Source organism: Terrapene carolina, unplaced genomic scaffold, assembly GCF_002925995.2.
Source record: "Terrapene carolina triunguis isolate 2854851 unplaced genomic scaffold, T_m_triunguis-2.0 Scaffold42, whole genome shotgun sequence".
Classification (NCBI taxonomy): domain Eukaryota; kingdom Metazoa; phylum Chordata; order Testudines; family Emydidae; genus Terrapene; species Terrapene triunguis.
In genome coordinates this window covers 46,806,610-46,829,562 of record NW_020664393.1, presented here as the reverse complement: position 1 = coordinate 46,829,562, position 22,953 = coordinate 46,806,610, and the positions used below count along the sequence as shown (strand labels likewise).

At 39.8% G+C, this 22,953-nt stretch overlaps 1 protein-coding gene across 1 annotated transcript in view; it reads left to right on the top strand.

Moving 5' to 3' along the window:
• MYOM2 (myomesin 2) overlaps positions 1 to 22,953 on the top strand; it is a 107,807-nt gene that overhangs the window by 64,254 nt on the left and 20,600 nt on the right. The window contains exons 22-32 of the mRNA XM_026656319.1: positions 402 to 558; positions 669 to 775; positions 4,378 to 4,422; positions 4,834 to 4,970; positions 10,802 to 10,946; positions 11,060 to 11,119; positions 12,965 to 13,032; positions 19,590 to 19,703; positions 21,216 to 21,303; positions 21,865 to 21,903; positions 22,608 to 22,713. Of these exons, the coding sequence (XP_026512104.1) occupies positions 402 to 558; positions 669 to 775; positions 4,378 to 4,422; positions 4,834 to 4,970; positions 10,802 to 10,946; positions 11,060 to 11,119; positions 12,965 to 13,032; positions 19,590 to 19,703; positions 21,216 to 21,303; positions 21,865 to 21,903; positions 22,608 to 22,713 (1,066 nt within the window). The remainder of the gene's footprint in view (positions 1 to 401; positions 559 to 668; positions 776 to 4,377; positions 4,423 to 4,833; positions 4,971 to 10,801; positions 10,947 to 11,059; positions 11,120 to 12,964; positions 13,033 to 19,589; positions 19,704 to 21,215; positions 21,304 to 21,864; positions 21,904 to 22,607; positions 22,714 to 22,953) is intronic.

Sequence of the window (22,953 nt, the reverse complement as noted above, 5' to 3'; positions counted from 1 at the left end):
TTTCATAGCTTGGTATCACTAAGCACCCATTATTTTTAGACTTCTGTTTTTTTGTACATTATAAGAAACCCCATTCTAGTATGTTAAGCAAATCACTTCAATGCGTGCTTAAAGTTAGGAATGTGCTGAAGTCCGTCTCTATTCAGCAATGCATTTAAGCAAATGCTTGACACATTGCTGAAGAAGACTGGATTTAAGTATGTGCTTAAGTGCTTTGCTGAGCTGGGGCCTTGAAGAATAAATGCTATTTCTTGACAAAGCCCTGGCTGGGATGATTTAGTTGGGAATTGGTCCTGCTTTGAGCAGGGGGTTGGACTAGATGACCTCCTGAGGTCCCTTCCAACCCTGATATTCTATGATTCTATGACTGCTATGTTTATGAATTGATTCTTAATTTTCAGGAACCAAGGAAATTACTGCAGATGTGGATGAAGAAGGTAATATTTACCTAGCTTTTGATTGCCCAGAAGTTACAGAGGCATCAGATTTTACTTGGTGTAAATCCTATGAAGAGATTACTGATCTTGATAAGTTTAATGCTGAAACAACTGGAGAGCAGTAAGTTCTGCAACCCTGTATAAAGACACTAGAAGTTTGTTCTTGTAAAACTTTGCCCACTTGTGACAAAGCCACTAACTGCATATATATATTTTTAATGATTTCTTTAGTTCTAAGTTGTACTTCAAAAATCCTGATAAAATGGACTTGGGAACCTATTCTGTAGCTGTTAGTGACACAGATGGCATCTCATCCAGCTTTAAAATGGATGAGAAAGGTAAGAGCACTATTATTTAAGCACTGCCTCTCTTTATCTGTAGGGCTATATTAAGAAAACAAGATGTACAAGCAAAATAGGTAATTTCATAAGAAGTTACTCACTGTTCATGACACTAAAGCATCTATTCTATTTTGTGCAGAAGAACAAAATAAATATGCATGAACAGGCATTCTGGGAGTGGCTGTCTATTTTCCTGGTTAGCATACAAGGGAAATTTCAGCATTGTGTACTTAAGGAAATAATTAATTTTAAAAAAGATAAAGGATGTAGACAATTAGTATTAATTTTCAAATTTACTGTAATGCTAGGATGCAATAAAATCTGCAAAAAAGAAAAGAAAACAAAAAAACATTACCAACAAAAAAATCTAGTAGTTTCAATTGCACTAGCAATTCAGTTAAACTTTGGAAGATCCAATTAGCTGTGTGCACTATTTTGTGAACGTATGTCCCTAATTCTACAGTTAACATGCTCTGAAAATCAGGCCCATAGTATGTTTCTTTAATAATCAACCGTGTAACAGCTAATTAACCTAAGCTCAAAATCCTATACACTATCCAAAGTGACTTAAATTGTTTGAAAAAATACAGATACAACTTCTGGAGTTAAATGTATAGAACTAGGTTATAAGTCTAAGATGCAGAGTTGTAATGGGAAAGGAGGAGGAAGAACTATATTAGTTGAACAGTGGTGTCTTGAGATATTGGGCCAAATTCTCTCAGTTACCTTGACGTAAATCTGGAGTAGCTATGCTCTACTTCACTGGGGTTGCCATTATTTGGTGTGCCCATCACCATCCAAGGGAAGCTGGGAGGGTGAGGGTATTGGAGAGGTTCACTTGTTACATTTTAGCAAAGGTCACACCCATGCTTCCTCCAGTGATCTCCTCCTGGCAGTTGTTGCGGTACTTAGAGGCCGGTGATCTGGCCTTACCCTTCCCAGTCACCCTTTTATGCCATTAGCATAAAGATGCCATCAGCAGCTACAGACAGCTCTGGCGGTTGTCCTCCCAAATACACTTTGTATTTTACGGCTGCCTCTTGTGTGGGTGCATCTATATACGACCCAGCATAATTTGGCCCATTAATTTTGGATTAGACCTAGTCTTCTTCCTACTTTAAGGCAGGCTCTGCTATTCAGGGAACTTTCCTACTCAATTACATTTTTTTATTCTAAAGCTACATTCTTCTCTTTCTTCAAATATTATCTGCCTACTTTCTAATAACTGATTCATAATGCATCTTGAGATCTAACTCGAATCTCACATTTTACAGCTTTCAATTATTGTCACATAATGTATACACTTTCTTTTAAGCATCTAAAGCTGATCCAAAGCCCACAGAATTCAACTGGAAACTTGATTTACACTCAAAATAAATTAAAGGTGGGTGGGATCAAGTATTAGATGTGGGACATTCAATGGAACTTGTGCCCCCAGGACTTGAGCTAAGTGACTTAGGGTATGTGTACACTGCAATCAGAGGTGCAATTGCAGCTCAGGTAGATATACTCACACCTGTATTAATCTATCTAGCATTGAAGCCAGGATGGCACAGGTTAGGAACACAAGTACGTGCCTAGATGGACAGAGTGTGCTTGCACAGCATTTTTTGAAATACACTGAAAGATGATCTCATTACAATTTCAGAAGATATGAAAAAATCTAGGATGGGATTTTCAAAAGTGCCTAAATGTCTGAAAGCCATTGAATGTAACTGAATGTTAGCAGGACTTGTGCTCCTAAATCAGTTAGACACTGAAAATCCCACTCCTGGATTTTTTCTTCTTTTCCTATGAAACTGCAATGAGATCACCTTGCAGTCTGTTTATTCCATGAGAAACACACTTGAACCCCTTCAAGAGAGCTTTCATACCATACATTAACTTTCCCTTCTCTGTCCTCCCAATCCTTGATTATAGCAGGGCAGTAGCATCACTATAGAAAGACTGAGACCAATTTACTCTAACAGCTGATTTTTCTAAGTATTCTGCAATCCACATCCTCACTCAGATGTTTCGAAAATTGTTGTGCCTGTACTCGACTACTTCATGTACTCTGCACAAACTACCCCCAGAGATGCCAGATTCTACTATCCCTTGACCCTTGTCCTAGCTATTCTCTCCGGAACATCACTAGTACTTATTTCTGCCCTGTAGTACACTGTTATGTATGCCACTGGACGGCTACAGATTGCCATGGCCCTCTACTTGTATAACTGATCTAACTCAGCACAGAAATGAGGGGTCCATGATCCCTTTGGGTGTAGATGCACCTCTTCTCCTATCCAGTGTGAACTGTGGCAACCTGCTGTAAGTAAGCTTAGACCAATCAATAAAGCTGTCCCTAAAACCATGAAGGACAGCTGGAATCCACACAGATGAGTGAGAGAGCACAATTCTGTAGGTCACAGCCCATTGCAGGGGCGGGACTGGTGTGTACCTTAACTCTGTATTTCCTGGTATTCACAGGCTTAGATCTAGGTGCACTTGATGCTCTAAAGGCATTGATGGTCAACCTTCACTCTGAATTAATGAAGTTTTGGGGCACCGAATAGCTATTATTAATCTGTCTAGCCTTAGACAACCCCAACTGTCCATACTACTCAAGATATGGCCTTATAAAGGCTTTGGCCAGAATATTTAATTTATCATTCTTATTATTAGTTTTAAGTTAACACATATCACTTATCCATCTGTGCATCTAATTTATTTTTAGTGGGCCCATCACCATAGCATCTATGTGCCACCCTAACACATTCCTAGTTTTCTTTGCTGAAAGCCATGCACTGTGACCCAACCCTGGTGGTATTTCCCCCACTACACTTAAATCCTTTCTTCCTCTGCCATGACTAACAATGATCATTTTATTTTTTGTCTGCTCTTCTCATATGCATCACCTTACTTATTCCACCATTGAAAATAATCACTTAGCTGTCCAGCCATTTCCCAAAACTAGATCAAATCCTTCTGCAACTTTGTTAAATCCTCCACTGTGTCCTAAAATCCTCGATCATTTCCTCTTGTCTTTGTATTATCTGTAAATTTTGAAATGATGCACTTCGTTTCATCCTCCAAGTCCCTACCAGTAATAAATATGTTAAGTAGGATTAGTCCCAGGTCCCAGCTATGTGGAACCTAGCCTGGTACACAATCTTCATAAGGATTTACTGCTAATTGAACCTTTCCTACCAACCAGCTCTCAATCTAGCTGTCTTAGCAAAGAAACCTTTTGGAAATGATACTTCAGTGAGCCGGGTCAGCAGATAAAGAGGGTGTTAGATGCAGGTTAGATGCATATTTCCTATATATCTTTAGTGTAAATCCCATAGAAAATCTAAAATGAGTTTTAGCTCCATGCTTACATTCTCATACATTTTAAATATGAAAACTTGCTAAATCCATGGACCAGAATTTTAAGTTTTTCCTGTCTTCTTAAATTTAGCTTTTGAGACCTGAATTTTCAGAGGCTTTTGGAGTATTTTTCCCACAAGCCATAAGCAGATTATTTATGCATTGATACTGATTTGTACACTGTTTTAACAGCTGTATTTTGACTCTGTCAGAATAAATTAATACATGAAACTTTTTCATAATTTCAGAGCTTGAACGTCTGATGACACTAAGCCATGATATAAAGAACCCAAGTAAGTAGAACTTCTGAATTTAATAGACAGTTCATGAAATAATATAATTACACACTGATGACTGTGCTCCCCAAGGAGTCCTCTTAAGACAATGACAGTCTCATTTTTCACAGCAAGATTTGCTTGCTTATCTTTTGATTATTTTAAAACAAATATTAGCTCTTATCTGAGAGCAATCTCCATCACTCAAGAGTCTTTTGATGTTTGTCCATTTTTAATACTGGCGCGGTGTCTATTATGCAAAATCCTCAAACACTGCATTAAGGATGTAGTGGAGATTGTGCTCTGACTCCTAGAAAGAAGCTTTAAAATGCATCAGAAAGGTACAGTAGAGTTTTGCTTTTTTATTCCTCTCTTCTTGCTCACAAGGGTTCATGCATTATTGACTTTTGCTTGCTTTTATTCTTGTAGCAATTCCTCTGAAATCAGAATTAGCTTATGAGATGTTTGATAAAGGAGAGGTTCGTTTCTGGGTTCAAGCTGAGAGTTTGTCACCAAATGCCAGCTTCAGATTTGTTGTTAATGATAAAGAAGTTGTAAACAGCGACGTAAGTACACGTGGAAGGCTATAGTTGCCTTTATGTCACTTTTGCATGTGAATTTGTTAAATCTGCATTGTCTACAATACTATTAGTGTTGGTAGTGCCTGGAAGAAATGCCATTGTGCTAAGTACTATATACACATCTCATAAAGTGACAGGCCCTGCCCCCAAAGAGCTTATAAGTTAAGCATATTATGAGATATGGAAGCTAGGGATAAATGGATAAACAAGTGATGGGGAGAACAAGGTAACACTGAGGTAACCATACTTGGTATAATAAGCACCAGTCATAGTATGCCTACTGCTCAGCCATTGCCAAATATTTTGTAGGCCTCACAGCACAAGTGAGATTTAAGAAGGGATTTGAAGGAGGACAATGTGGTGGCTGTGCAGGTTTTTAGGGGGTGCTCTTCCCATGTGTTGGAATTTTTATTATTTATGCAGAGTATTATCACAACACTAACTTAACCATAAATGCCTCTATTAAATCCAAAGGCTGAATGTTATTTATACAATTGCTCTAAACATGCCTAAAAAAACTAGATAATAAACAATTTACTACATCAAAACAGTAATAGGACATGTATAAGCATTTAATCAAGATACTGAAAAACAGGCTAAACCCCAGGGTGCTTAGACCCATACTGGTCGGCTCCATCTTGGTTAGGCAAGTATTAGCAAAGAACCCTTTCAGAGTTTACTTTTTTATACCCTTTAACAAACAAGTGATGTCATTGCCAATTGTCAGACCTTAGCTAAGCACAGATTAAGCAATATTTTATAATACATGAAACAAACTCATATAACCAATTATTCATTGTACCTGGGACCCATTTAACCCTGTTTTATTTCAGATAAATTAAGAAATATCTTAAATAAGATAACAGTGGCATTTTGAAGGGTCACTATATATTTAACACCACAACTCTTCTTTCTCATGATCTCATTCTTTTTGGTCACGTCCTTCGGGCCTATTGCTCATCCTAATATCCTAACTCAATTTAAAACCACAGTTCACCCAAATCTAATGTGGGCCTAAATTCCTACACCAGGCATAAGAGGCACCATGGGAGAATGCTGCAAAGTGCTTGAGGGAAAACTGGACTAACGGGTAGTGAAGGCTGGCATTGTTGGCTGAGCTGAGGCTTTCTTCATCTTTTTATTTTCTGTAATCAAGGTGTAAATTGGAAGGAATGTGTCTTTAAAAATAAACATGAGGCAAGATGAATGACTATACAACAGTGATGGGCAAATGTCAAAGGTTTGGAGTTTGGATTTGTATAAACATCCAAACTGTACAGTAGAAGCTTATCCTAACCGTTTGAGATGGAAATATCTGCCTAGGTGTTTTAAGGCCTAATAGAACTCCCACTGAAGTCAGTGGTAAAATTCCCATTGATTTTTTGAGGGAGTTGATTGGACTATTGGGCACTTTAAAGCTCCCATCACCTTAGCATAGTTAGAACAGCCTTTCCCTGAGCTGTCCCCATTTTCCCATTTCTGCTGTTGGTCCTGTCCAAAAATACCATAACAACAGTTTTTCCTGTGTTATTTTGGCATTGCCAGTTTCAGTCAGAACCTGGAAGTGGAAAGCACAACTTAGCTGAACTTTTCAAACCTTAAAGGCCCATCTTGAATTAGGTTCTATAAATGGATACAGATTTGGGGGATGGGGGCAGGGGGCAGAAGGGGTCTCTTTGTTTCATCCGTTTGCCATAGTATGTAATATATCTGCCACTTGCCTCTAACTGTGGATTGCCTACATGTGAACATGTCAGTGTGTTACAGTATTTTGACTGTTGCATAAGCACAACTTTCCAGCTGAGGTGCTTCTGTTAGCAGCAAATTATATGTTGCCGCTTGTATAGATAGGTACAGACATTGGGCTCAGTCATGGAGCTCTTATTCACATGGGTACTCCCAATGACTTCAGCGAGATGTTGCATGTATTTTAAATTTGGAGGCTAGATTGGGAGCGGCCCCTGCATGGCTGCCCGGTCACAGAAGGGTAAGGCAGGAGCTTCCCCTACCTTTGCACTGCTGCACTAAGACCATTCACTGCAGTGGACCCTGTAAAGGGATCAGCGAAGGATAAGGATAAGGCAGAGCCATGCTCTTCCGCCCCCAACCCTCCCGCACCATCAGGTCATGGTGCAGGGCTAGCACACCGGGGGGAGCACATTGCTCACCCTCTGTACATAAAGAGCAGCATTTGGAAAGTCTGTGCCTGTCTGCCTCTCTGATCCCCCCCAGTAATCTTTCTGGGGTGGGGTGGCTTCACACTGCTCCCTGAGCATGGCTAGGGCTTCAAAGCGATTAATCTGTTCCTTAGGTTGCAGAAACCATTTTTGATCAGAGAAGCTTGTCTGCATTTTTTGCAAACCCTGGAGAGCAAAGAGCATTCCCCTAGATTAGATATTGACAGGATTAAGAGGGAATAGAAAATTTCTCTGTTAGAATTATTAATTTCTTTCCCCCTTACAGTTTTTCTTGAGAAGTCATAAACTTTAACATTGAAAACATGAATAAAAGATGACTAGCATCTATAGAAGTTTCAATATTCTGGATTTGGAATTGTTTACAGAACTGATTCATCTATTTTTAGTGTGCATCTGTTTTGAAAGAGTTGACATCATAGATAGCCTCTTGCAGTCGAGCTGTATTATTTCACCATTTTAATTAGTAATCCACAGGTGACATTTACTTGTGGAGATTGATGATATTTTTGTGGAAAGTCACATAAAAGCCTTGTATTTATGGTACCCATAAAATCATTGAACTTCATCTTGCTGCATAATGGCAATAGCTAGAAGCCTAATTATTTTCCAAAACCTGCCTAGAGACGGGACTGCAGTCAGTGAACATGTTCAATAGACCATTGTGATGGCGAGAATGGAGTTTGATTCTTGTCATTGATGAGAATGAAATAACTTTCTTCTGGGCCCTAATTGGGAAAACTTCCTTTGGTCCCACTTCTGAAAGATGTTTGAAATATAGTAATGTGAAAATGGAATTAACTGGCACTGTTCAGCCTGTTTAGTCATTTTAATCTTGCTCCCTGTGCCCAAAAGTAAGAAATATAACAAATTCAAGAAGCAAGAAAAAGGAAAAGATTGAGCCTTTGTATTTTCCCTCTTCTAATTTCCTTTCTACTGCTGGAAACACCAATTTAGTTTTCTCTCTTGGGTCTGTTTCTGTACCATTGAAGTCAATGGGCATTTTGCCATTGACTTCAATGAGTACAGGGTCTGGAATCTCAGAGACCAAGAGAAATGTTTTCTTGATTTAGTTGCACTGCTTGATACTTAATTTAATGAATAACATGTAGCTTCTTTTCATTTCCCACACAAACCCCTCTTTTTAATCATCCTGGCCACCAACTCTTTTGTACCGTCTTTTCCGACAAACTTTGATTACATATGCCAATGTCCTGTTTAATGTGGTGATTTAGCCAATTCTCCTTTACCCTGTGATATTACTTTACTATGTGTGTTCAAAAAAAGATGTAAACATCCAGATTTTATGACCATCGCTCCATTGTAATTATGTGCAAACAATGTACATATTCTCTTCTCTGTATTTCATTTAATTAATAAATACTGTAGTTATCCTATTGGTTCTTTCTTTACTTCTCCCTTCATTATTTTTTTTCTTTCCCTTACATTCATTTGATACTTGTTTCCTTGATATTTTAAATTAAACTTTTAGATTTCAGTACCAATAATCTATTTTTCAAAATGGCCTCTTATCCTTAACCAGTAAAGGCCCAATCCTGCTAACTCTTCTTGACACAAGTTGTTGTTATTGATACTAGTAGGCACATTGACTCCAGTGGAACTCTTCACATAAGTGAGGGCCTTATATGGGAAAATAAATCGGAACCCATCTTTCTTTTCTATTACATTAGCAACTCTTCCATCCTTTCTGTTCCTCAGGATTCTGTAATTTGTAAATCCTTGCTCTCTTTCTCACTCCACATCAAGCCCACACATTTTTTCTCAACAGTATGTCCAAGATCATCATCTTGACTACTGCAACCTCTCCCCATCATGCCTGTGATCCTTACCTCTCTTCAATCCATCCAAAACATTGACACAAAATCATCTCCCTCACTTGTTGCTACAAACTTATCCAGCTCTAGATTCCTTCATATTGTTTGGCACTAGTTGACTCCCCTTTCATTAATGTGCTTTCCATGCCTGTTTGTTTATTTTTTTGCATCTCATTTTATCTGCTATAACTTTTTTATGTTTCATATCAAATAATGTAGCTTCTTATTTTTCTTCATTTATTGCATTTATAATGTTCATATTTTCAATTTTCCTCTATTTATTTTTAGATCTTTACTTTCTTTATTGTATGCCATATGTTCTTATTATTGTTTGTATGTTTAAGACCTGTTTCTGTGAGCCACTTGATTCCACTGGAAGTTGAGAGAGCTCAGCACTTTACCACAACATACCATAAATATCTCCCTTGTATAATTTGTACTTTTGCAAATGTCAGTAATGATCATTAAAAATACAGGGTCTAATACTGCTCCCATTCAGTATTAAAAGGTCCTTCCACTTAACCAGACCAGGATCAGTCCCATAATGAGTGTAATGTATCAGCTAATCTGTAGTAGGGTACATCTGTACTGCAATCATGGGGCATGATAGTATCTTGAATAGACATGTCTGAGCTTGCTTTAATTAAGCGAGCTCAGGTACTGTAACAGTGAAGCCATGGCCACGTGCGCTTCAAGCCCACCTGGAACCCAGCTGTACATACTTCCATTGCTTCACTGCTCTGGTACCTGAGCTAGGTGGATTAAATCTAGCTAGAGTTTGTCCACTTGAGCTGCAGTCACACCCTGTGATTGCAGTATAGACATACCCTTAATCTCATGTGCACAGTTTTCTTTCCAGAATGATGTTGTTTTGTTTCCTTTCTCACATCTTCTTTGCAGCCTACGGAGGAGTTCACTCACTGCCTCCTTGTGGCCAGTCGTAGCAGAGCAGCTCTCTCCCCATCTGGTAGCTCCCTGCAGACCATTGCTTCTGCACTGCAGTGGTGACTTTTCCTGTAACTCAATCCTCTGGCCAGGTCATGATTTAGTCCATCCCTTCTGGGATATCAGAAAAATCCTACAAAAAAAAAAAAGTCCAAGACTTTGTATCAGACCTTTGGCTCTGACTGTGGGCCTTGTGTTCTTCAGTGTCTTTTCTCAGGGCTCTCTGTTATCCTTGTCCTCTTCTTAGGTGCTTCATGCTAGCTTCCCCGGTGGCTGGTAGGGGAACCCAGGGCTTCCCACTGCATGGAGTTCAAGCCCAGGGACCCTATAGCCAACAGCCAAGTTCTGCTGTTTGGATTGGTTATAGTAGGTCTATCTACAGTATGAAGATATTTCTCTTAACCTCGACCTTCCAGCTGGCCTCAGTGGAACGCTACTCAGGAATAAAGCTCCATGCTGGCAGATATCTTTGCAGGATTGAAGCCAATAGTAGACTTAGTAGTATCCGCTCTGTGGGCCAGCTACTCATTCACATGAAGCCAGCATGGTCCATTACATTAAGATTTTTAAGTTGAGAAAAAGAACTGTTGTTATGATTATTAAACATTCATATCATAGTAGCAGAGAGGCCCCATTGTGCTGGGTACTGTACAAAAACAGATAAAGAGACAGCCCTTGCCCCAGAAAGCTTCATAATAAGAGGTGAAGGATAGGCGACTGGGACATAAAATCAGCAAATGAATATGATGATGACTGATATGTTAGGGAATTATAAATAACTTGCACTACACATTGCATTGTGTAGGTATACTTACCTACTGTAATGCTTATGTAATTTCAGCGCCATAGAATTAAGTGTGACTATTCAAATGGCATTATTGAGATGCTGATGGACCAATTTACAATTGAAAATGAAGGAACTTACACTCTACAAATTGAAGATGGAAATGCCAAGAACCAGTCTTCATTAGTTCTCATTGGAGATGGTAAGTTCTCTGAAACATTTGGCTCAGCCTATGAAAAATAATGCACTTCAGTTATTCTTTTGAGTTCTTCAGCAACTAACTTCTTGTTCAACACTTTTCTTCCATTAATTTAGCATTCAAGGCTGTATTGGCTGAGGCTGAGCTCCAGAGAAAGGAGTATCTCAGGAAACAAGGTAAGAGAGGAAGGGCTGGTGATTTAGGGATGAATTTTTGCAGCTAACGGAGCACCTCTTGTGAATGATGAGTGTCCTCAACTCCCTTTGACATCAGTAGGAGTTGAGAACACTGAGCACCATGCAGGAGATACTGAACACTTTGCACGATGGGGAATCTTATTTCCCAAGAAGTCTGTATTACACACACTATTTCCCAAGAAGTCTGCTATTAAACACAGTTGCACACACTATCAGAAACCATAATTATGCTTTCTTAGGGTCATTTACTGCTCTCACTTTGTGGTAGAACTTCCACTATGTGATGTGCACACAAGTGGAGGGTAGGTAAAGTTGGGGACCTTACAAGAAGTTATCTTCTGATTTAACCAGTGAGGGATCTTACTGTAGGCTCTGTCTGATCCAGCAAAGCATTTCAGTATGTGCTTAATTTTAAGCATGCAAGTAGTTCCATTGATATCATTGATCAGAAACTGTGTGTGGGGGGAATTCACACATGCAAAGTATAGTGTCAAATTCATCCTGTAGTCCTTGTATAGACAAAACTCCAACAAAGAATAGAGGACTGGGCCCCAAATATGCACCTATTATTCTCTTTGTATAAAGTTCAGTCTAAATTTTTATTACAATTCAAATCAAGAATAATTTTTGCAGTTCAAGGAAAGTAGTATACTAGTTAGATGTCTAATTCAGAATACATAGCTGTTAAATCCTTCTTTTAAAATATTTTCATTCTAGTTATAATTTATAATTATAATTTATCAATCGTATGTTATTTAGAATGATAAAAAAATTATTGCTTATTTTATTTGCTCCAAACTTTGCATAAGTACCTTTGCATAAGTACTAATCTCAGGACACCAGCTAGCAGAATCACAAAAATTAGAGATGGCAAAAACCTATTAGTTCATCCTGTCATCTCCCTGCTAATCTACCTATTCTTATTGATCTCCCCAGTACATCTGCATAAATAATGTAATTTTGTATTTTCTGTGTTGGTTTATTTATAGTCTTATGAGCGAAGATACAAAATATTCCCTTCAATGCACAAGCTCAGAGGATTTTTTCCTCTGAGGAGCTGAGCACTGTGAACCCTCATTGACTTCAGTGGGAGTTGTAGGGACTCAACTCCTCATAGGATCAGACATTAAATTTATGTTGTTAGGTCCTGATCTTGCAGACACTTAAACATATGCATAACTTTACTCACATGAGTCATGCCACTGACTTCAAAGCGACTGTGCCTGTCAGGAAAGCTACTCATGGGCATGCCTATTTGCAGGATTGGAGCAGGTTATGGGGGAACACGAGTAGTTCAGATTTCTCTTTGGCGATATTAGTACATAATTTAAATATGTTTCATTTAATGGAATTTGGAAAAAAATGTTTTGTCAGGGATTTTTGCTTTCAACGTATAATTGGGTGAGCATTTTGAGACACTTGTTTATTCTCCAATTCCCTCTTCAGGGACATTTGGACATTTGTTGGTAACCCTATTCTATCTTTTTCCTATGTTTAGTTGGCAACCAGGTAATATCAAATTTAATGACTTTATTGGTCTCACTCAGTAAGCTGTAGTGCATTTGGGAATGGTACATCTCCTCAGCTGCAAACTAAGATGGGTCCCACATTTCCCTCCCCCCTTCTTTATCTCACATCAATAAGACAAACACTCATTGAAAGGTTTCTCCTTTTGGAAATACGTAGTTCATGAACGATTGGGACCAAGGCTCCTGGATCTACTTTCTATTGGATCTACATCTACTTTCCCCTGCTCACAATGAAGTGAGAAGTGTTCCCTTGTAGATTCCATAACACATGTTTTAAATTCATTTTGTTTCCCAGGTCCTCATTTTCTGGAGTATTTATACTGGGAAGTTACAGAAGATTGTGAGGTTTTACTTGTTTGTAAGGTGAGAAAATATATTTGGAAACATTTTCCAGGCAGTTTTATAAAATCTCACAATAATATGTAGAAGATGCATTTTTAAACATTATTTGTTTTTAATAGTGAGTTTAGCAAACAAACATTTCTTGTATGAATGTAGATGACAAAACAGGACTTTTCATATTTGTAGTCAATGGTTTTGAAAAAGTAACATCTTAATTTCAAAGTAATGTATACAGAGTTCTGAGAAAGCTCTTACTGTCATTAATTGTCCTTACATGCTATTCTAGGAGGCTTTACTATTCTAGTTGCTTTACTTTTTATAAGACCTCATAATGAGAGGAATGAATAATTAAAAGGATTTAATTTGGGAAGCATCGAACTCAGGATGTTCACTGCTTTTTGAGCAGTGCAGACACTTTTGTATTAGTTTTAACTACTCATTTTTAATAGGTTTTGGGTTTCTAATTAGAGTTGATTGAATAATTCATTATGAGTAATTTATCTTACACGTTTAGTAGCTTTTTTTCCTGTTCACAAATTATCTGTGAACACACATAAGACTTTAGCTACAGCTCATGCCCAGCATAACTAAGTGGGGAGGCAAAAGTGGCTCTAAATCGCCATTCTCCCAATCCTGGGGCTGAACTACCCTCTGGTACAAATTAGAGCAGCCACATAGCTGTCTCTAACATATATTGGCTAGCACAGTACCCTAAGGACCATTCCTCTGGCCAGAGATAGCTGAAGTGTGCCATGATCCAGTCACACCTTCTCCCATCCAAGTCATGCGCTGAGCTATGTCATCTATATATACTGGGGGAAGCAGGTGCCGTCGAGTGCACTACACTCACTTTAAACCCTTACAATAGGGCAATCACCAGAAGGTCGGAGTTAATTTCTAGGTTCTCATAGAAGAAGGCAAGATGGTTGCCAGGACTGCTTTTCAATCAGTGGTAGATGCAGCTGATACATCTCCAAGGGTGATGGCTTCTGCCTTTATAATATAGTGCAGGGAATCATGCTTTCATGCTTCAGTGTTTCCAGAGAGGTTCAGAACACCACTGAAGACCTGCCCCTCGATGAGACTCATCTGTTTAACCAGAAGACAGATGTGTCTTTGCACACCCTGAAGAATTCCAGAGACACCTTCCACTCCCTGGGTATATATACTCCTGCCCCCAACAGAAAAATTCATAGGCAATCATACAAGCCTAGACCAATGACTCAATTCTACCACCAGAGACCTTATGAGCCACCCCAAAAGAGAGACAGGGTTGAAAAGCCCCACATCTTCCTCAGCAGATTCTTCATCCCAATCCCAACCCTCAGCTAAGTGTTGTTTTTGATGGGCGATTGAGAGCTGCAAACCACTAAGTTCAACACCTGCTGATCCCCATGCACCCTTTGGGGTTTGTCTAGCACTATTTTTCAACACCTGGAGTGCAATAACAAAGGACAAATGGGTTCTGAATGTCATCTATTCTGGCTATACAATAGAGTTTATATATGTACCACCTCCTATCTCCTTTCCCACCCCCTTTTGGGGGCTACTCCCACGAGAAGATTCTTAAACAAGAAGTAGAATCTCTCTTACAGCAAGGAGCAATACAGCGGATTCCTTTTCAGTACCAAGTGCGGGGTTTTCACTCAACGTACTTCCTAGTACCCAAAAAGAAGAGCAGTTGGAGACCTGTTCTCGATCCTTGCCATCTCAACAGTTGTATTCTCTGACTAAAGTTTCGGATAATCATATTGGCATCTATAATTCCATCCCTGGAGAAAGACGTGGTTTTCAGCTTTCGATATGAAAGGCGCCTACATCCACCCCACCCATGGACGGTTTCTCAGATTCATGGTGTGCACCCACCACTTTCATTACAGAGTACTCCCTTTTGGAATTGCTGCTGCCCCCAGGGTCTTTACCCAGGTGTTCTCTGTAGTAGCAGCCTATATCAGATGCCAGGGTTTCACAGTTTTCTCCTGACTCAACGTTTGGCTTCTTGTTGCCAAGACAACCAAGAGCCTGTGAGTCGACTTTGACAATGCTGCAGCTTTCCTTCTCTTTAGGGATCCATGCAAACTCCAAAAAGTCCATCCTCACTCTAACAGAGACTTTACACTTCATTGGGGTGTCCTTAAATACAATCACAGCAAGGGCTTACCTGCCAATGGACAGGTTTCAGGCAATGAACGATCTCATAGACCAGGTCATAAGCAAGTCTTTAGTACTTGTCAAGATTTGTCTCTCTCTCTCTCTCCTGGATCATAAGGCTTCATGCACTTAGGTCATGCTTTTTGCCAAGCTCCACCTTGGTTGCCTGCAAGCCTGGCCTCAAACAATGTACTTACCAAATCTGCAGTCCAGGAGCACCATAGTGACTAATCCAGCCAAACTAATATCCCTGCTATGGTGGAAAAATCCCCACCAGGTATGTGTGGGCATTTCTTTCCGTGCCTCCTCACCACATAGGATGATCATTACAGATTCCTCCCTGTTGCGTTGGGGAGCCCACATGAACACTGTACAGCACAGAGCACCTGGACATTTCAAGAGTCCAAGTTGTACATCAATATTCTGGAATTGCAACCAGTTCAAAGGGCTTGAGAAGCTTTTTTCCCATTCATTTAAGGTCACCATGCCCTCATAATGTCAGACATCACACAATCGGATCACCCTATCGGCAGTCTACCTCTCAGGGAACCTAGTGTACTCTCTCAGCAAACATTTTGCTGTTGACCACAAGTGGGAACTACACGACTCTGTGATGAATAATATTTTTACTTAGTGGGGGACCCCCACCAGAGACCTGTTTGCCTCCCAAAATGAACAGGAAGTGTGGCATATACTGCTCCAGAGGTGATGCTTTACTTCTTCCATGCTCAGACCACTTGAACGATACCTTCCTTCCATTATCACTCCTACCTTGGGTCTTTCAAAAGATTCAGCAGGACAGAACATGAATCATTCTCCTTGCCCCCAACTGGCCCAGACAATTTTGGTTTCTGAGCCTCCCATGCATTTTGTCTTGAGCACCGATCATTATTCTGACATTTTCCTATCTCCTGATGCAGGGAAACAGCAAATTCAAGCATCCCAACCACCGTCTGCTTCATTTCAGGGCTTAGTTTTTGGATGGGCATTGTCCTTAGAATGATCATGCTCTGAAACTGTACAGAACATCTTTTCTAACAGTAGAAAAGATTCCACTAGAAAATGTTACCTAGCCAACTGGAGGCATTTTTCTATCTGGGTGCATCAAATATACCCCCAGAAGCTGCAGATATGCCTCTTATTTTTGTCTATATACTTTCCTTAAAGACAGCAGGTTTGTCCATCAACTCCTTATGAGTCCACTTGGCACAATCAGTGCATGCCATCCACCTTCACAGGGTACCTTGATCTTTGCACACCCACTGAATAGCAGATTCCAGAAAGGCCTAATCAAAACCTTCTGCCAATAAAAAAGCCAGGTCCTTGATGGGATTTGAATTTTGTTCTTTCGGTACTTGCTAAGTCTCCCTTTGAACCATTAGCTTCTTGCTCCATGTCTCTCCTTTCCATTAAAGTGATCACCTCAGCCAGGAGGATTGGTGAGCTTGGAGCCTTGATGGCAGATCCCCCTTTACTATATTCCATAGGGACAAAGTTTCATTAAATTCACCCCCAATGTAGTTTGCATTTCACCTGCACCAGTAAATTCACGTACCTGTGTTTTTTCCAGAACCTCATGCATATTCAGAAGAAAAGAGACTCGATGTTCAGCCTTGGCCTTTTACCTGCAGAGAACAAAAACAATCAGAAAGTCTCCTAGACTATCTGTCACCACAGCAGAAAGAGTTTGGGGTTAGAGTATATTTTCTCAAAATGGATCTTGGGCTGTATTTTGCTCTGCTATCAGCTGACTGATTTCCCCCCTTCTCTTGGGGTAAGGGCATTCCACAAGAGTGCAACATCTATGGCATCACTTCAAAAAGTGTCTCTACTTGATAGCTGCAAAGCAGTTACATGGAGTTTTATCCACACGTTTGTGAAACATTGTGCCAGGGTACAGGACTCCTCTGCTGATGCATTACCTGTAGGGGGGTTCCAAAGGGGATGGAGCTCAGCTGCTCTCAGTGGTGGCAGATGACAGAACAAGGAGCAATGGTCTCAAGTTGCAGTGGGGGAGGTCTAGGTTGGATATTAGGAAACACTATTTCACTAGGAGGGTGGTGAAGCACTGGAATGCGTTACCTAGGGAGGTGGTGGAATCTCCTTCCTTGGAGGTTTTTAAGGCCCGGCTTGACAAAGCCCTGGCTGGGATGATTTAGTTGGGAATTGGTCCTGCTTTGAGCAGGGGGTTGGACTAGATGACCTCCTGAGGTCCCTTCCAACCCTGATATTCTATGATTCTATGGTGGTCCTTCATTCTGCTGTGCCACCCTCATCCTCATACCCTCCTCCTACTTGAGTGCTGCTTGTCATTCACCCATAGTGGAATACACATTGGGACCAGCACTCAAAGAAGAACAGAAAGTACTTACTTTATAGCAATTAAAAGTTCTTTGAGATGTGTGGTTCCCGTATGTATTCCACTCCTGCCCTCCTTCCCCCTGCTTCGGATTGTCTTTTGTTTCATGATAGAGAAGGAACTGAAGAGGTGATCAGTCTGTCCTATCCTTTATCTCCTTGGTCAGAGGCACAAAGTGTGCAAGAATGCATGTTCAGACCAATGATTCTCTGGCTCTGGGTGCATGGAGCGCATGCATACCCACAGTGGAATACAGATAGGGACCACACATCTCGAAGAACCTCCAGTTACTATAAAGTAAATAACTTTCTCTCATTAGTAGCTCAGCAACAACCAACACTCACATCTACATTGGAGTTCACATTTTCCAGTGATTAACAAAAGAATAAAGAAAATGCAAGAAAAATTTACTACATTTCACACATTGTTTGTATCCCATTCACTCACTGAGATCATGAATTAGACACTATGTAGTGAATAAACCACTCTTGCAGGCAGCCAAGAAAACTCCCAAACAGTGGGCCAAATGCTCAGCTGGGGTAAGCTGGCATCAGGGCCGTAGCAACAAAGAACGTGGCCCCCTCCGAACGGTGGCCCCCTCCGAACATATGTCTGGGCGGTGCCCCTTACAATGCAGAAACTGGAATGCGGTATTTATTTTGCCATTTTTAGGGGCCCCCTTCCTTGTGGGGCCCCCTCCGGTCGGAGGGTACGGAGGGCGCTCGCTACGCCTCTGGCTGGCATTGCGCCATTGACTTTGAGAGAAATTCATTGCAGTAATCATTGCCCACAACTTGTGCAATTAGTACAAAAAATCAAAACTCGCTTTAAGAACCAGGCTTGCAATTGTAGGTCCTGTTTGTTCAGGGGGCACAGGAAAGAGATACACAATAAAGAGAAGTCACAAGCTTGCTTGCCGTACATTTTATAACCATAGATTTGAAAAATCAGTTTCTTTTTCATTTTATCTTCTAAGCTCTGAACTCAAGGTTCCTTGAATGCTTAACCATGTTAGATAAGAGTACATCTGCTGAAACCCAGCATCCTTTTATTAGACCTGCCTTTAATTTTATGACACTGTCTTTGTTTAGTATGTGAATGCAACCAAGCTGAAACAGTGCAGCTTGCAAAACTCTGAGTGACAAACCTTTTATTGAGAGGCCTGTTAAATGACATAAAACAATATAAAAATTACATTGGCAGTATCTCTAAAGAGTGCTGAACTTCTGCTTCTAGTCACTCTCCTTTTAGCTGCTTCTTTGAAATCACACTTTAAACTCGCTCATCCAGCAGTATGCTAAGTGTCACCTGATACACAGCTATATTTCAAACATAAAGCAATGCTGAAACCACAGCTGTAATCTCTTTCTCCATTGTTACTGCTGAAAGGCCACTGCTACTTCAAGAAGGTCACTCTAACCCCCTGAGCCTTCCTCACAGCTGCCAATGGATAGTTTTGTAGCCAGAACAACCAGAGCACAAAATGATCCAGCCACTTCCCCTTCTACCCATAACTGCCCCTTCTCATCCCTGGCTACTCCCCCCAGCCTGACCATAGCAGGATGATGTATGGCTGCACATGTTGCCCCTGTGCCAACTTAGCCTGGGGGAATTCTTTTGGCACTGCTCCTGCTCTCTTTTGGCACTGCTCCTGCTCTCTTTAAGACCCCTGCCAAAGCAATGTAAGTGGGCCTTTGTGGGGATTAGACTCGGCCGCATAATGTACATAGGCCTGAAAGAATTGTACCGAACTCTGCCTCCTAGGCAGAGAGTAGAAGTTAGTGCTCATGTGGAATGGGTGCAGCTCTGGAATGCACTTCGGGATTCTGTAGTGCTCTGTAACCAGAGTCAGGACAGGCCATGGAACTCAGGCCATGGAATCTGTATGCTACAGATCTGTTAGGACCAAGATTTGGCCCAATGCAATTTAATTGTAATTGTTCCATACGCTGCTTATCTGATCTACACAATAGATAATAGAAAAATGTATCTTCTTGTATTGCAAATACAGTTAAATGGAGATGTCTTCTGTCAACATATAATAATATATGCATTTTCTGTTGTGCAGGTGGCAAACACTAAGAAGGAGACATTTTTCAAATGGTACAAGGATGGTTCTGGGCTTGAGGTTAAAGAGTTGCCTGATTTACAGAAAGGAGTGTGCCAGCTAACTATTCCAAGGGTATGATATAATCTACCAATTATCAGTGACAATTTCTGCATAACATTTTACCAGGTTGAGTCCTAAGCCAAGTGTCAACTCAGTATTTCTATGGGCCATTTTGAACGAAGGTACATTAGCTACACTCTAGTTCACCGGCATAATAGCTAGCGCTAATAAGAGATTGTCCATTTTTATTGTCTGCTCAACCAGTTCCTTCAGGACTCGTGTATGAATACGATGTGGTCCTGGTGACTTGTTGCTCCTTAATTTATCAATTTGGTCAAACATCTAATCTCTGACAGTGTCTCATCTTTACTGTCCGAAATGAATAGGTCTGAGGTAGGAATCTCCCCAGCAACCATTATAGTGAAGACTCATGTGAAAAGATTATGTTCATTTCTCTGTAATGGCCTCATCCTCCTTAATTGCCCCCACTGCTCCCTAATAGTCCAGCAGACCCAGTGATCCCTTGCACGTTTCCTGCTTTGACTGTACAGCATTCCCTGTCACTTTATTTTATCTTTGGTTATTTGCCCTTCAAAGTGCCCATTAACTTTTCTAACTTCCATCTTACAGTTTATCTGCAATAGTTTATGTGCTTTCTTTTGGCTTCAGTTGTGCAGGGTTAATATTTCCTGAAGGATATCTGTTTGGCTTGAATAACTTCTTTTGCCTTGACATTTAGATGCACTGTGTTTTTCCTCCTGTTTTCCTGCTTCTGTTTTTGTTTAGGACTTATGATTCTATTATGTAACCTCCATGCAAATATTTAGATTTCCCCACTTCTGACTTTGACCAACTTCCTAATTTAAAAAAATATAAAAAAATCTCCCTTTCTAAACCATAGTGTCACTATACTATATTTTAATATGTAACTTCTCTGGGGATAGTGACACTATGGTACAGTAATTTCTTGAACCAAATATGGGGTGCTAATGGAACTAAATCAGGAATATTGACAGGGCTTTGGAGTGGAGCGTGGAGCAGCTCCGGAGCAGTGGAGCTGCAGGTTTTTGCCTGGAGCTGGAGCAGAGCCAGAGCACAGCTCCAAAGCTCTGAATATTGAGGCCTCTTACGTGCTCTAGAATGAAATGTTCCTAAAAGCAATCATTTCGTCTGAAGAGAAATTGTGTCTCTAAACTTCGTCCCAATGACGTGTCCCATTTGACTAGTTTATACATCAGTAGTTGAAGTAACCCATTATTAGTATCTTTTTTTAGACTTAATTGACTTCTGGATCTCACTAAACTACTCAGGCCATATGTATTTGTTTATATGTAACATCAGAGAGAAGCAACCTATTGATAGATAATTGAGCTAACTTTGTATTATAGTATAGGATTAGTGATTTAGCACATGTGAATAGAATAAAAAGAGCTTACTTACCAGGCCTAATCTTGAGTTTCTTCTCATTGGTAGTCATTGTTGAAGCAATTAAAAATAAGATTTTTGATATAGAAAATGGTCTAGTACTTATATCTCCAGCTCTAATTTCAGTTGTACAGTAAATGTGCCATGTTTTATTTCTAGCTGTCTAAAAAGAATCAAGGTGAATATAAGGCAACAGTGTCAGATGACAGAGGTCAGGATGTGACTACTCTTGATATATCAGGAAAAGGTAAAGCTCAATTTGTTATAGTGAAGTAATGCATGACTAACCATTCTTCAAAAGATGGCAAAGCATCTTCCCTTGCAAATGGATAACACAGGAAACTCTTGTGCTGTATTTAATTTCAAAGCTCTTGCTATTTTTAGAGGACTCAGAAACTATATAGGCTTTGGACCAAATTCCTTCAACCTTGGACTGAGCCAAGCATTCTTCCTAAAGTAGATTTTAACTATTCTTGGAGGAAAATATGCATTAGTAAGGAAGGCAGAATCTGGTCCAAAATACCAGCTTAGATCATAGGCAGCAAAAGAGGGTTTTATATATCATTAAAAATGATTGAGATAGTGGTGGACTGTTCCAATTTAATGTGTATTCCCAAACATTGCTCAGTAAAATGGTGTCAGAGTTAGTTAAAATATCTGAGTAATATAGAATGATTTATTGCCAACATAAACAATTTCTTTTTTCCCCCTAATGTGGTGATTTTCCATATCACTTTACATATAGCAAGGCTGTATTCTGAACAATTTTTACTATTTGTTGGTATGTTTCCTTTTTTCTTCTCCTCAGTGTTTGATGATATAATCCTGGCAATGAGCAGGGTCATTGGTAAGTAAATGCTGTCTCTGACTTTCATGTAATATTTTGATATTAAAATCATGAGAGCCTGAGGCAAGCGGGAAATCTCTGGGAATCACAATGCATATCCTATTATGGGCACATTATTAAGTTTCTAAATAGGGATTTGATTTTGCTAATTGACATTATTAAAGGGGAACAAAGAATTATTCCATCTGGCTTGTATTGTTTAGTTACTATAAATGCCTTAGGGCTATTATTTATAGCTTTCTTCATATTAACCTCAGGTAAACAAATGACCATTTATACAATATAGAGAGGGTCTGATTCTGATTGCACTGACACTGATGCACCTCAGGAGTCACTCCAAGGTGCCAATAGAGCGGCATCTGTGTAAAATAGGTGTGAAATCAGTATCCAATCAATATTATTTAATGATCATTATACAAATAGTTTATTACTTTTAAAATAATCATCCTGGTAATAAACTTAATAAACAGCAACAAAAGAATGATACTGGACCAGACCCTGAGCAGGTGTAAATTAGCATAGCTTCATTGAAATCAACAAACTATGCCAGTCTACACCAAGATAATAACTATTTCCTAATTATAATTGTAGTTCTTGTAGGTGAACCCATGTGTTGAGAGGGCAAGCATTATGAAAGCCCGATTTGTCTTTTTGCCCTACAATACACTGTGTTCTTTAATCGGAATATGTTTTATTTTATGCAGGTAAATCTGCTTCTCCACTGAAGGTCCACTGCACTCCAGAAGGAATAAGACTTCAATGTTTCCTGAAGTACTATGCAGATGAAATGAAAGCTAACTGGTATCAGAGGTAAGTGAGAGTGGCTGGCCAGACACTGAATTCAGTGGGAGATTTAAATAGATGTTAAGGTCTGCAGGATTTATTTGCATTTATTACCTTTTTTATGACATTCAGATAGCACCTCCCATACAATTGATCATCCCAATGCTTCTGTAAGACAAGGAAGTATTATCATTCCCATTTTACAGAGGGGGAATGAAGGTACAGAGATATCAAGTGGCTTGCCCAAGGTCATAAAGGAAATCTGTA